The sequence below is a fragment of the Canis aureus genome, chromosome 3, assembly GCF_053574225.1.
Source record: "Canis aureus isolate CA01 chromosome 3, VMU_Caureus_v.1.0, whole genome shotgun sequence".
Classification (NCBI taxonomy): domain Eukaryota; kingdom Metazoa; phylum Chordata; class Mammalia; order Carnivora; family Canidae; genus Canis; species Canis aureus.
In genome coordinates this window covers 28,474,001-28,489,221 of record NC_135613.1, presented here as the reverse complement: position 1 = coordinate 28,489,221, position 15,221 = coordinate 28,474,001, and the positions used below count along the sequence as shown (strand labels likewise).

Below are 15,221 nucleotides of genomic sequence, written 5' to 3'. Positions count from 1 at the left end.
GGTATGCGTATGTGTGTTTCCCTTAAAAACCCCACATATGCTGATTTAACTAAACAATATAAGACAGAAATGCTAATATTAATGGTAGAGAAATAAGTTCAGAGCAGTCAGAATTTAAAGAAAGCTTCATGAAGATGAAGCGATCCAAATCGTGGGTTTTGATTTGCTTTGGTATCCAAGACGGGCTGTGGCATTTCAGGGGAAAAGAACATCCTGAGGAGCAGGCCAGTTTGGCGATAGAGAGAACACTGAAAAAGTGACACAAGGGCAAAGGAGTCTTAGTGGGACATTGGCTGGAAATTAACTTGGACATCCACCCGCCTGCTCATTCATTCAGTAAACATTTGCTAAGTACCTGTTATGTGCCTGCCCTGTACTAAGGAATATAATGGTGAATCAGCCAGCCAGAGTCCCTGACCACATGACGCTTACTTTGCAGGGAATGAAAGCAGAACATCACCACACGGTAGGCAGAAAATACATAAAACAGCTAATCTATAAGGGGCTTTAAAATGGAGTTTGATCCCCACCCAATATACAGCAGGAGCCACAAAAGGTTTCTGGGTAGGGAAATAATGTGATCAGTACAGTTTGTTAATATTGATTTGGTATTAGCTCGACTACAACTGACAAAAATAAAACCAGAGAGACCTAGAGAAAACTATGGCAGAGGCGTAGGGTTGAGGTTAGGAGGGCTGGTAGGTGGCACAGGAGTCCAAGTGGAAACAAAGCAACAGAGCTGGCTGGTCAAGAAGAGTCCTGGTGAGCCGAGTGGATCTATGAAACAATCGGAAGGTGCTCAATTCCAAATGGAGAAAACAAACCAAAAAGCATGCCTGCCAGGGGATCTGGCTCCAGCACATGGGTTGGGGAGAAACTGGAAGCACCAGGCTTTGTAGGGAAAGGGGGATTTAAACACCTAAATAGGATGCCCAGAAGGCAGGTGGAGATGCGACAGAACCAAGATGTTAAAAAGAGCCAAGCTCAAGAGGCCCAAACCTGGGGGGATTGTGAGGATGGAGAAGGAGCACCAAAGGTAAGGAAAGAGGACAGAGGGGGACACCTGAGTGACTCAGTGGTTAAGCATCTGCCTTTGGCTCAGGGCGTGATCCTGGAGTCTTGGGATCAAGTCCCACATCGGGCTCCCTGCATGGAGCCTGCTTCTCTCTCTGCCTGTGTCTCTGCCTCTCTTTCTTTCTGTGTCTCACATGAATAAATAAATAAAATCTTAAAAAAAGGAAAGAGGACAAAGAGAGCATCGTGGGAACCAAAGTCGAAGGGGCTTTCAGGCTGTCCACAGTGGTGCACATATATCTGCACAAAATGTTTCTGCTGGAATCTTCCCGTTGGATGCCTTAACACTCACAAAGCATCCTGAGACTGGCGCTGGAGCTTCCATTTTACAGGTAAAACAGTGAGGATGAAAAAGATTAAAAGTCTGCTCTGAGAAGGAGAAGGAACTTCTCTGACCATGCCCCCTGCCCCAGCCCAAAAGCTGGCTAGCTATTAGAAGCCCGTGTGGCCTGGCCCAGACCAAAGTGTAGTTCATGGAGTGAAAAGCTGCAGAGAGGAAGCAGGTATTTACAAAGCATATATCACACAGCCGGCTCATCCAAACTGTGTGAAGAACTCTGACAAATCAGTAAGAACATTTCTTATTAACTTTTATGCTCATGATACTAATAAAAATATACTGGCATTTACTTTACATAATAACATGCCAATTACTATGCCGAGCACTTACATGCATTCTTGCTTAATTTTCCCCAAAGCCCCAGGACAGTGAAATTATCATCTGGATTTTATGGATGAAGAGACGGGCTCAGAGAGGTTAAGTGGCTTGCCCCTATCAGGCTACCAGGAAGTCAAACTCAAACCTGCCTTCAAGGGCTTTGCTCTTTATGTTGCTGACCCCTTCCGAAGCTCCACCACCATTTCTGCCTTTCCAAATGATCACAACAAAGGTGCACAGGTGCTTCATATGGAAGGTGCCGGACTAAGTGGTTTCAGTGTCCTTCTCTAAAACCCCTAAGCACACCACAGCTTTGTAGAGTACAGGGGTCAGGTGGACAACGCTACGTGTCATGTGATTTTGAAAAGTCAACCTCCTACAGCCATTTTATTATTATTTTTTTTAATCTATTTGAGAGAAAAAGACAGAGAACACGTGTGGGGGAGGGGCAAGGGAGAGGGACAAGCAGACTCACTTCTGAGCATGGAGCTTGATCCCAGGACCCCCAGATTACAGCCTGAGCCAAAGTCAGACACTTAACAGACTGAGCCACCCAGGCGCCCTCTATAGTCATTTTAGACTGTGCTTTGGGAAGGTAGGCTTAAGAGAGAAACAATAAATCATGATTAAGTCAGAGAAGCTAAACAGCAGGATGGTCAAACAATTCCAAGTTTCTACAACTAGAGGTAACCTAAGTCGGTTGTCTTATATAGAAGGAAAAAACAAAATTTACAGAACTCATTACCATCAAGATGGCAATATAAATTCAAAAAGAGATTAGGCAATCAGTAATGACAGCAGTCTACATACTAATGAAGAGAAAGGCAGGCCCCAGTCACCTTCAAGGTTTATTTGGGGGTGGGGTGGGGGATGGGCATCCTTTCCTCCACGCCCACTTCTGCTGACAACAGAATGTGAGAACAAAAGAGCCAGAGGAGCAGAAAGTCTGATTCCTGAGCAGAGGTCATTCCAAGGGCTGAAAAGATATTTCCTGACCATTGTACAATTTGGTTTTCATTTCTCTTCCTGGTCATGTCCATATGTGTATCTGGTGCCCTTGAGACACAACAGTAAATAAAAAGGCCAGCATCTTAGGAAAATGAGCTCCAGTTCCTTTCTGGGTCAGAAGTGATGGTTTGGAGCCTACCTTCACATAAAGAGCTTGGCTTATTCTTCCCGAAAATCCTGACCTTATACTTTCTGTTGTCCACGTCCATCTGTTATATCCTGCGCACTCATGCAGACTTCTCATGGTTGATGTCTGCTGGCATTTTATTACTGAGGAATGTTCTGGCTCCTGCAAACTAGGGAGGGGATACTGTGCACTCTGCTTGCAGAAGTGGTTTCAACAGTCCAAGACCCAAACAGAACCCAGCTACCAGGATATGAACTTGCAGGAGGCTCCAAGCTCCTTCAAGGGAATGAGAGCTTTATAAAGTTTGGGCCACAGTGGCGGTGATAAAGCAGCAATGTTCCCAATGGTCTTTTCCCCTCCTGATGCCCCCTTTTAAACTTTTATGCTATTTTATTCATCCCTGTTAGTTGTCTTAAATCCTTTCTTGAGCAAGGTAGGGTATAAATAAAATCAAAATGAAAGTTTAATAAAAGTAAACACTAAAATTCCATATCCAAGCAAAGCACGTTCCATGTGTGTCCCACATTTTCTTATCCATTGTTTACTACTGAACTCACAGCAAATATAAAAACTTTCAATTGAATTCTTTCTAACAAAGAAAAAAAAGGTATTTTTGTAGATAATGCAGAGCTAGAGCATTAAAATTTCAAGAAGCAATTGTTTGAAATGCCCAAAGCAGAAAGGTAATAACTAGCTTATGGTTCATTAAATAAAACACATTTTAAAATTTAACCTCATGGTGTTTGCTAATCATATTATAAGATGACATTGGAACTAAGTGGGTATCCTAAGAGCTCCCTCCCCACCCAGAAGCAAGACAGATCACTGGAGGCCTCTCTGAACTCTACTTGAGCACCTTCCTGACCCCAGTGCTGTCTTCCTGTCGTTTTACCTCTGATCACGGAGGTCCTCCCTGCCTTGCCCTAAGAAGCTGACAGCTCACAACACTTCTACTCTGCCTTCAACCCCAGACACTGACTGCAGTTGTCGCGGATCACCCCTTCTACTCTCCTCCCTAGCTTAGCTCCCCCTTCTGGGAGCCGCCCCCCTCCTGCCCTCTGCATGAAACTCATGATTGCAGGAAGCAGAGTTCAGAGAGATAACTGTCTTTTGAAGATAAGAAACTCTGTTATTTTGAACAGAAAGAGAAAAGAAACCTTTGGGAATTCATAACCTGATGCTTAGCATAAATTCTGGCACTATGTTTTGTTTTTTTAATTAATACAACAGACGGATAGCAAATTTAGCCAGGATGAAGTTTACCAAAGCTTTCTATGTACTTGCATTTAAAATAAGCAAAACCTCATGCTTTCTCAAAATTCAAGAAATAATAAATATTAAATGAGCATCTACTTGTACAAAGCACTGTATACATACGCTCTACTACACTGCAACACGGCAATATACAACATCCTGGCCCACAGTAAGTTCCTAATCCATTATTGCCGGTTCCCCACATTTCAATGTCAAAGAAAATGGGAAAAAGAAAGGGTAAACTACTACCCTAGGGGCAGGAACCCACACCCCCCTCACAAAGTAAAGATTTGAACACAGGACATTCTGGTTGCAAAGCCGCGATGTGGCCTCCTACTCTCCGTAACTTGGAAGAATTGTAGCAGGAAAGTAAGCAGAGACTTAAGAGGTTAAATGACTTGTTGCTCAGGGGCAGTGTGGGCTGTGACTCTTGCTCCAGTGAGTGACCTTGCTCTTCAGCCTCTTTATTTACTGGACATCTCAGGAACGGGGATCATCGCCTAAGTTTGTTTTTTGGACAGCCAAGGCTTAACACTACCTGCTGAATGTACACATTTTAAGCACGCTTATAAATACCAAACTTTGAACATAATGTAGTTAATGGGAAACTCATCAAAGGAATGACCTTCTCAGACCTATCTGGTTCCCTTTCCTTAAGACTAAATTACCTGCTCGTCACAAGGTGAGATAAGCAAAAGATGAATAAACACACAGCACCTCACCTCAGTGCTTTAGGTGTGCACCTGGCTCAGCCAAATGCCTATACTAAACTTCTACAGACATCCAAGTCATCCTGGTTGCTGTGCTGTGTGACGTCCCCCTAGGTCAATTTGGGCAGTGGCCAGTAGACCTTCCTCTACTGCTCTAGCCCTTCTTCCTATCTGCAGTCCAATCTTGAATGGTTAGCCCCACTCTGACTGTAACCCCTAGCCAGAGACCCAGACAACCAAAATTGCGGAAAGACCAACATACTCTAAACCAGGGAAGGTATCAAAGTGCAGGAATTCTGGGGAAAGTTGTTCTTGGTAAGAGATAAATTGATTGGGACCAAAGACCTTAAGAGGGGTTGTAAACAATGCTGAATGCCATGCATAAAAATGAAAGTTTCTTTTAACGGTAATACAACATTGATAAAGTAGGAATTTGAGTCAATTAGGAATAAATTCAATTTAGAATGTCAATTAAAACATCTATAAAATGTATAAAGATCAAGAAAATTTCACTCTGGTTGATTGGTCAGGAATCCTTTCTCCAAGTAAATTTTGGAAAATCATCTCAGAAATCTCAGAACAGTTAGATTTTAGGCACCTGATGACACATTTGACTACAGTAAACCAGAGATGAGAATCTGGTTTTAATATGCCAGGTTAATAATAAATTCCTCCCTCCCCTCAGTGTGACAATAGCTCTCCTCTGTAAACAGGAAATTCAGAACAGCAGAGAAGGGGAATCATTAAAGATCGCATATGTCTTGTTTAGAGAAGAATTTGGTCAAGTCTAGCTGCCTGCCTCGTTCTCTGAAATACAACATGAGGGGATATTCTCAAGTTTAAAATTTAGAAAAAGAGATTTTTAAGTTGCTTTTTGACATTTTTCCAAAAATTTTATTTATTTGACAGAGAGAGTGAGCACAAACAGTGGGAGCAGCAGAGGGAGAGGGAGAACCATACTCCCCACTGAGCAGTGAGCACAACGTGCAGCTTGATCCTAGGACCCTGGGATCATGACCTGAGCTGAAGACAGATGCTTAACTGACTGAGCCACCCCAGCGCCATGATTTTTAACTTTTAACTTTTCTGTATCACTTCAATTGTAACCAGACATTATGCTTGTAGTTAAAAAAATTTTAAATAGAACTTCTTGGTTTTGTGTTAGGTTACTGCCATTTGAGATTTTTAGGGAAAAGTCTGGACTTCCTGAACACAATGCTGAAGGTATTCTCTTGAAGATGCTCTGAAGTACTGGTGGGAAGGGAATCTTGCTACCTACACATATACTTAAATGGCATCAAGTTTTAGAGTGACAGCAAATACATAAACAGGTGTAAGAGTTAACATTACTTCTACTTTAACTCTTCAAACAAATCATGCTATTTCAACTTCAGGATGATTTCTGATTTCCCAAAAAAAATCCTAGTAAATACCAAGTCCAGAAATCACCTTCAGAACTTTTCTTCCAGTAGAATCTTGAGAGGTAAAATCTGCATACCCTGACATTTTACACTGAGTTTGTTGACCAAGAGAACACAAAGTGACTTCAGTGAGGGAACATGTTTTGTAGGGATTTCACCGTAGCCATAAATATGAGAAATGCCTTAAAAATATTTTTTTTAAACCTTTGCTACTTTATTTTTTTTTTAAAGATTTTATTTATTTATTCATGAGACACAGAGAGAGAGAGAGAGAGAGAGAGAGGCAGAGACACTGGCAGAGGGAGAAGCAGGCTCCATGCAGGGAGCCCGATGTGGGGCTCCATCCCAGAACTCCAGGATCAGGCCCTAGGCTACAGGCAGGCACTCAACCGCTGAGCCCCCCGGGCTGCCCGGAAAAGACTTTTCTTAAAGAAATCTTTATTTGTCTCCCACTCATCAATCCAATAACAATAAACCTTAGGATGCCAGTAGTTTCAAGGTATATCTTTGACTAACATTTATCGAGGACTCCAGCCAAGCCTATTGTTCTGTATCTTTTTGATCATATGCACCTGCCTAAGATTCAGTAAGCCTGATAAACTGGTAAATTGCTGCTCAATTACTGATAACCAGACTATAAATAAATGGTAAGAAAGGTTGGCTTCAGGGGCGCCTGGGTGGCTTAGTAGGCTTAGCATTTGCCTTTGGCTCAGGTGGTGATTCTAGGGACCTGCTTAGTAGGGAGACTGCTTCTCCCTCTCCCTTTGCCCCTCCTCCTCTGCTCTCAAGTGTGTGCTCTCTCAAATAAAATCCTAAAAAAAAAAAAAAAAAAAAAAAAAAAGTCTGGCTTCATTTACTAATTTGCTTCTAAGAAATGGAGAAAACTTAGTAATTAGCCAAGCAGCTTGGTTCAAAGGGAAATGAATTGAAGGCTAAAAAAGGTGATTTACCCAAAGCCTTACTGTTTATTAGTTACACGAACCTCTAGGTGCCTATGGTAGCCTAACAGGATTTGCAGTTCCCCCACATATTACACTAGACATTTTCATAATACATAGTATTAATGTATTAGCTAATGTTTTAATGGATTGCCTAATCCATTTCGGAGCTCGCAGCTCTGCAGTCTGGTAATGACAGCAGCGCTTAGAAGTCAAGAGCTGAGGCTCCAGTCAGACTTCTGAGGGCTGAGGTCAGGCTCTTGCACTTGCTATTGGGGTCACTTTGGCCAAGTAACCTAATCTCTCTCGGCCTCAGTTTTCTCACTTATAAATCAAGGATTATCAGAATACTCACCTTAGGGGCTGGGGGGAGCGTTAAGGTAAGGAATAGGGAGTGTTCCCTGGGCACTGCAGCCTTGGACAAAGCGGTACTGATAAAAACGTTAGCTGCTACTGACACCACGCACACCAACAGGGTGAACAACACATATTTGACGGGCTTTGCCTAAAATAATCAAACTTTATGATCACGGGGAAAACGGGCAGATAGAATTAAAGGTCCTCCAGCAGGGCCGGGAGGACCAAACCCAGCAGCCTAGAGAGAAACGATCCACCTTAGGGCTTGACCTTGGAAGCCTCCCTGCCCTTCACGCTGCGGTGAACTGGACGAGCTGCCGAGAAAGGGAATTTGCTGGGCCCTCTTACGTGCCAGACACAGTGGGAGACTCTGCCTTTTACCGGGTGAGGAGGAAACAGGGTGCGAACACGCGGCGCACGGAAAGGGGCGCACACGCCGAGGCCGCGCTCGCGGCACCGCTCGCTGCTTTTCCGGCTTGGCAGCTTCTTGCCCGTCCGCGGCCTCCCGGACGGAGGCTGTGGCTACGGGAGGCTCTTCCCTCGGGTCCTGGACAGCCGCTCAGGGGAGAGGAGGGCACAGGGCACGTGCCCCCGGGCTTGGGTTCACTTTGAAAGCGGGACGTCCCCGTGAATACTTGGGAACCCGACAGACGGCGTGGGGAGGCTCCCTGGTGGCCTTGACCTTGGTCCCTGGGACTCAGTTTCCCGCTCTGCCGGCCGGGGGGCGATGACACAGCCTCGGCCAAGGCAAGTTTGTGGGCCGGGCGAGGCACCGGGTCCTGGAGAACCGGGAGTCCCACTCCGGTGGCCTCCGCCCCAGGGACCCGTTCCCTCTTGTGGGTCCGGGGCCTCTGCCTTGCCAGGACGCAGCGCCCCGGCCGCCGAGAGCAGCGGCAGAGGCCGGCCGGGACGCCCCCCGCGCAGGGGTCGAGGCGGTGGGGACCGCCCGGTCGGCGGGCGGTCGCGCATGTCGGGCGGGGTCACGCGGCCTCCCCGCCGGGTCCCGGCCGCCCCGGGTGGGGCCGGAGCGGTGGCCGCCAGCCCGGCCCTCCCGAACTACGGGGCACGGCCTCCTCCCAGACTGCGTCCCGCCTCAGGCCTCACCTCCCTGCGCACGTTCAGCAACGAGTAATAGTCTTCATTGTCCAGCTCCTCCTCGTTCAAGGCCGTCGCCATCTTCGCAACCTTTCACCCCGCCAAACCGGCAGGGCCGTGCCCAAGAAGGACCGGCGAGCCAGGGCCCCGACAGCGCGGGCCGGCCGGGCTGCGCCACAGCGGCCCCTGGCGGCCGGGAGGGGCGGCGCCGCCGCCCGCGCCCCCGGCAGCGCGCCTGCGCCCTGCGCCCTGCGCCCCCGCGCGGCGGAGGGCGGGACGCGGCGCCCGGGGTCCGCCACGTGCCGTCCCCGCCGGCCTCCGGGAGGCTCAACGGGGCCGGGCGGGAGGCCTCGGCCGCAGCTGGGGCGTCCCGTCTGACCCCCGCGACACGTCGCTTGTGTCCTAGGCCGGCTCCCAGTGCGGGCAGCGTCCTGCCCCAGGCATCCCCGCCTCGGCCGGAGGCGCCTCGACGCCCCCCTTGCCGACTTCTCCTTGCACTGGAAACCTCTAGGATGGGATTTATTCCTGCCTCCATTGTTCTTTCTCCTGGCCGTCCAGAACCCTGCACAGCGCACGAGCCCTCTCAATGTCATTTTTTATCATTGCCCTATTTTTTAGGAGCACCTGACCATTTTTCTGCTGTTTAACTGACAAGGCAATACCCATTTGGTTCCTAATAGAATTGTCTCTGGCAGGCACCTACCCCTACAGCCCCTACCCCCTGAGCCCTCCGCTTGTAAATTTCTACCTTATAATTTAGCGATGGAGTCTAATTGATTTCAACCTGGTGCCTGCTGTTTGGTGCATTATTAAAGATGTCTCGGTTACAATCATCTAAATAATTTAAATGTCTTCGAAATGATGTAATTATCAAGAGAAGGTGGACAGCAGAGCTCTCATGCTCTTGCCACCTGTTTGGTTCATGCTGACCTGTACCAATTCCTCATTATTTCTCAGGAACGTTTGCTCAGCCTTAACTAACCATGAGTTTAGAACCATCCCTGTTGCCCTTCCTAAGCAGGTCTCCTGGGAAGCCCCAAACACCTGTCTGTGGATTTGAGAAGTTGATTTCTTTCTCTTCCTAATTTTTGGCCAGATGTTCGCCATCTGGGCCTGTGTATGGTCCCTTCCAAGTTGTTCGGCCCTCTTAGGATCTTTCAGCATGAGACACATAGGTGTGCTGAGACAGGTTATCCAGGAGTGTTGAGTCACTGGAGCCGACCCCAGCCCAGGCCGTAAAGGAAGAGCTGTTTCTTTATCTGGCTGGGGCTTCTCCACAATAGCTTCTGCAGACACTCATGCTCCATCAGCAATTGTGGCATTTTTTTAAAAAAAGATTTTACTTATTTCACCCAGAGAGAAAGAGAACAAGCAGGGGGGAGTAGCAGAGGGAGAGGGAGAAGCAGGCTCCTCCTGAGCAGAGAGCCCAATGGGGGGGCTCCATCCCAAAACCCTGTGATCATGACCTGAACTGAGGGCAGATGCTTAACCGACTGAGTCACCCAGGGGCCCCATGTAGCAATTTTTTATGGTCTTTCCTTTTTTCTCCTTTGCAGAGCACTGATTAGTGCTAAGCTGCTTGCTGACATTTGCTGGTCTTTTAAGAATTTCTTACAAAGAGGCTGGAGGAGAAGACTACAGTGTTGAGACATTCCTTTTTTCTTAGGTTTGTGGGCATTAATTGGGCCATAATGCTCAGTTGAGTAGAAGAGTTTCTTGCCATCTTTCCTCTGCTTTGGAAAACACTGCCTCTAGGAATCACATAAACAGAACCTAACGTATGTTTCAGAGGGCCCAGGACTGGGTTTCTATGATTGGGAATGACCTGGTTTTTGTCACTATTCAAACAAAATAAATAGTGACCTGGAGATGCTCTGTATTTGTCCTCTTTCAGACACATGACACTTTGTATTATGGTTACTTGGAAAGTGGTTGGGACAAATGGAAAATAAGATTAGATATACCACAGGCCTGAGAGTAAGTTTACTTCGGAGGTTGGCTGTTTTCTTTCTCCTTCCAAAAACCCTAATCTCTGATGGGCAAAATAATGGAAACCAGGAGCAGTACAAATTGATAAGTTGCCACACCCATCCAACCACTACTCATGCCAGGGCAACCGATGAAACTCGGCCACAATAACTCACTGCCTTGCATTTTTGCTTTCTCTTTATTGGGTAAAGCCACAAAGCAATTTGTAACTTAGCTGCAAAGCCAAGCCTAATACCCATATATATTTATATAGCTATATCTACGTGTGTATGTGTTATGTATATGTATAGATAGTCATTTTTGAATTCTCTCAGCTGTAAATAGAAAACATAAGGACAGGGACGTCTGGGTGGCTCAACAGTTGAGCATCTGCCTTCAGCCCAGGGCGTGATCCTGGAGTCCCGGGATGGAGTCCCACATTGGGCTCCCTGCTTGGAGCCTGCTTTTCTCTCTCTGCCTCTTTTTCTCTGTATCTCTCATGAATAAATAAATAAAATCTAAAAAAAAAAAAGGAAAAGAAAACATAAGGACATTTACCTTTACTACCATTTGTTTTCAGAATGACCCCAGAATATTTGGCCTTTTCAGCACAACCATCAGGAAGCTTTCTCTGTTCAATGGCTTGATCTAGTGCCGGGGGTGGGGGTCGGGGGGTGGTGGGGTGGTGGGGTGGGGTGGTGAGAGGCATGGGCTCCCTTCTAGAGTTAAATACAGGACACTCGCTTAGATTTGAATTTCAGATATGCAATGAATAATTGTTAGCATAAGTATACTAATATTGCATGGAGCATATGCACATACTAAAAAAATTCATTGTGTATCTGAAATTCAAATTTAACCGGGCACCCTGTATTTTTACTTGCTACACCTGGCAACCCCAACTGGAAATCCTTCACTCCTTCCCCCTTTTCCTGAGTAATACTCATAAGAGATGAAGCAGCCTGACTCAGCCCCTTCTACGGTTGGGCTGAATCCATACCTCTTCTCTACAATTCAGGAGGAAAAGTTACTTCTCATATTTTTATTATTCTCTTGTCATTGAGTCCAGATTGGGATTCAGTGCTTGCTTGCCATTCATTGCCTGTCCTTCCTTTCCCTCATGAGCTCTGATAACCCTGTTAAGAGGAGTTAGGGGGAAAAAAGTCCTTAGCTGAAGAAAAGAAGGGAAAGTCTGCAGGCACTCAAGAATTAAATTTTCTTGATGGTATCGCCTCCTTTAGCATTTCGGGGACTTGTCATTTATATCTTTAGCCAAGATAATAATTGCAGAAGGGTTGAGTCACCCAGAGGAAGGACCATACCTGCTGTGCAGAGACTGTTGCTGAGAAGCTGCAGAGCTGAACCCAGCCTCGGGGGCTCTGGCAGCAGCGCACGGAGGGACTAGGGGCTTCTCAACTCACCGGTTTCAGATCTCACCATCCCGACAGAGCATGCATCTCCAAAATCTCCAATTCAGAGCTCCTGCCTTTGGAACTCAGCATTTTACCTGCAATGTCATCCCTCCACGGTGCAAGGGTACCAGTTTCCCCTGCTGTTTGCAACTTTAGGTCCTTGGTTCCTAGGTGTTAATCCATCTTAATCCATCAGCTCCCAGCTGGGGTCCCCTCCCTATCTGCTTTCTTGGTCATTCAGTGATATCATAATCCTTTGACCTTTGCCTCTGTCCACCACATCCATTCTCAGTTTGGTTTTTCTTCCTTATCTACCTTTCTGCACTCCTCCCAGGCTGTCGGGAATAGCTGGGGAAAGTCCTGGAAAATACAAAGTTGATGCTATCTGACTTCAATGGGCCCCCAGTGTTACTTGGCAATCCTATTACATTCGCCTCTTATTAACACTCTATAAATTCCCCATAGTGTCTACTCAGCTTATCTTTGAGTTTGAAGACAACATCCAGGAATGGGCACTGGTGTTTCAGCAATTCATAAGAAGGAAATGATTTCTGTTTTAGTGGAATTAACACTCTAAGAGGGTGGGGCAGGGGGTAGGTGCAGACAACAAACTAGTTAATTAATAAGAATTTCAGATGCTAAGTATTATATGTAAAATTAAACACAGTGATGCAATGGTGGGACACCTCAAGGGAGGGAGGTCACGTTAAGTTGGCTGGCTGGTTATGAAAGATCTGAGGAGGTAATTTTGAACTGAATGAGGGGGAAGAATCCAGCTTTGCAAGACCTCAAGGTGTGAAGACTCAGAGACAGGAAGACGTTTGGTGTGCTCCAGGAACAGGGAGTGAGCCAGTGAGTTCAAAGCTGATGCAGGTTGGGGAGAGCAGGAGGAAAAGATGTTAGGGAAGCTTAGTCAGGGAAGACTCATGGAGTATAGTGGTCAGGAATTTAAATGTTCTTCCAATCACAGTGGGGAGCCATCTCAGGATTTTAAGCAGGGAAGTAGCATGGTCCAATTCCTGCTCCTCACCCCCAAGGATTACTGTGGGGGGGGGGCGGGGAACAGGGTTAGAGGGAGCAAGAATGGAAGCAGTCCCTCACCCCGACCCTGACCCCTTAGAGATCATGCAGTATTCTAGGAAGAGAGGGGAGTGGGCTTGCAGAAAGACAGAAGCATGGGGCTGGCAGGCAGGGACTACTCACTGCATTGGAGTCAAGAGTAACTGGTGAGATAGGTTGGGTCTGGGGGATGGAGTGAAGGGGGGTGGGAAGGGGAATCAGTGGTTACTCCTGCATTTTGGTTTGAGCTGCCAGGTAGTGAGACTATGGATGCTGCTTAGGAAGCTAGGGAAGAATTTGGAGGGAGAAACAAAGAGCTCTGTTTTGGAGATGTAGACCTAGGTCTCTGTTAGACTTCTCTGTGGAGGGGGCACCTGCTGCCTCTGCTTCCTTTCCACCTGCTCTTTTCACTTCTTGCAATCAGACCCTCACTCCCATCATTCATTAGAATTCCCTCCTCAAAGTTTCCCATGACATCTTGAGCCCCGCCAGTGCTGAGCACCTGGAGCCAGTGGTGTCTGTTTAATTGCCAACAGCCTGGACCTCAGGCATCGTGTAGCAATGTTGCCCCTACATCATTGTAAGCTCTCCATTTCCACTGTTTCACTATCTATCTCTCTTGACCTCTCGTTTATCTGCATCCATCCCCCTTCTTTCCTCCTGCTGGCATGCAGGACCTCTGTGATCTGGGTTCACCCATCTTTCAGCCTTACACCTCTTGACTTTCTTCATGGAGCTATGCTTCTAGCCAGGAAAAAAAAAAAAAAAAAAAAAAAAAAAAAGAACCGTTCTCCAACTTGTTCTTCATCCTTTTTTGTGTCTCTGGGCTTCCAGGAAGGGTCATTGACCTTCAGCCCAAAACCACCTTGTGGAATTTTTTGGGGGGTCTGCTGTTGAACAACACTCTCGGCTTTTGTTTATCTGCCTTTATTAGTATGAAAGGATTTTTCCCCCCTCAGGGTAGAGGAATCTAGTTTGGCAATTATTTTGTTTTCTAGCATGTTGTTCCCAATATCACTTCTCTTCTTTTAGGTGTCTGCAATTGCTGCTGTGAAGTGATGTCCTTGTTTCTTTTTGGGATCCTGGTTAAGCATGTTAGACCCTCTCAGTGTATTCTGTATCCTTTTTAAAAAAAGATTTTATTTATGGGGGAGAGAGAGAGAGAGAGAGAGAGAGAGAAAAGCAAGACTCCCTGCTGAGCACAGAGCCTGATGCAGGGCTTGATCTCACAATTCTAAGATCATGACCCCGAGATCACCACCTGAGCTGAAACCAAGAGCTGGATGCCCAAACAACTGAGCCACCAGACACCCCATTCTGTATGCTTTTTGTGCTCTCTTTTATATCTTCCTTCTTTTTATCTCTATGACTTCTTTGTGGATAGTTCTCCATGACCAGCCTTCCACTTCTTTATGATTCTCTCATTTTCCTAAAATTTATTTTATTTTATTTTATGATAGTCACAGAGAGAGAGAGAGAAAAAGAGAGAGGCAGAGACACAGGAGGAGGGAGAAGCAGGCTCCATGCACTGGGATCCCGATGTGGGATTCGATCCCGGGTCTCCAGGATCGCGCCCTGGGCCAAAGGCAGGCGCCAAACTGCTGCGCCACCCAGGGATCCCAAATTTTTTTTTTTACTACTTCATTGAGGTATAGTTTATGTGCAGTAAAAAGTGTAATATTTAGAGTGAACAATTTTATGAGCTTTGTAAACACCCATGAATCCGTTACCATAATTGAGATGTTAAATTGCTAATCCACTACTTATTGTTGTAGATTAGTCTGCATTTTCTAGAATTTTATGTATAGAACATACATCCTGCCCACAGCTGTCATCCTGCCTAGGCTGTCACTGCTGGTGACCCTTCCTCTGTCTTCACTGTTGGCACTCCTGCTTTCTGAATGCTTATTTCCTATTTGTTTGTTTCATTCCTTGGTTTTGATGGAGTAAATCTTCCCAGTTATTTGAGACCATGGGTGCCCTTATGTTACCTTTATATTTGATGGCAAGTTTGCTAGGTAGATAGTTTGACTGGGTACAAAAGTCTGGGTTGTAACAATGATTTTCCTCATAACTTTGAAGGCATTGCTCTACAATCTCAGTTTCCCAACGTTGCTGACAATATGACAGACTCTAATTC

At 46.2% G+C, this 15,221-nt stretch overlaps 1 protein-coding gene across 2 annotated transcripts in view; it reads right to left on the bottom strand.

The window, feature by feature from the left end:
* DNAJC11 (DnaJ heat shock protein family (Hsp40) member C11) overlaps positions 1-8,811 on the bottom strand; it is a 75,363-nt gene extending 66,552 nt beyond the window's left edge. Inside the window, exon 1 of one of the 2 annotated variants that reach the window (XM_077891395.1) lies at positions 8,652-8,811. In XM_077891395.1, the coding sequence (XP_077747521.1) occupies positions 8,652-8,723 (72 nt within the window). In that variant the 5' untranslated portion in view covers positions 8,724-8,811. The remainder of the gene's footprint in view (positions 1-8,651) is intronic. The other variant, XM_077891396.1, reaches the window with a different exon arrangement.
* Between the last annotated feature and the right edge of the window lie 6,410 nt (positions 8,812-15,221).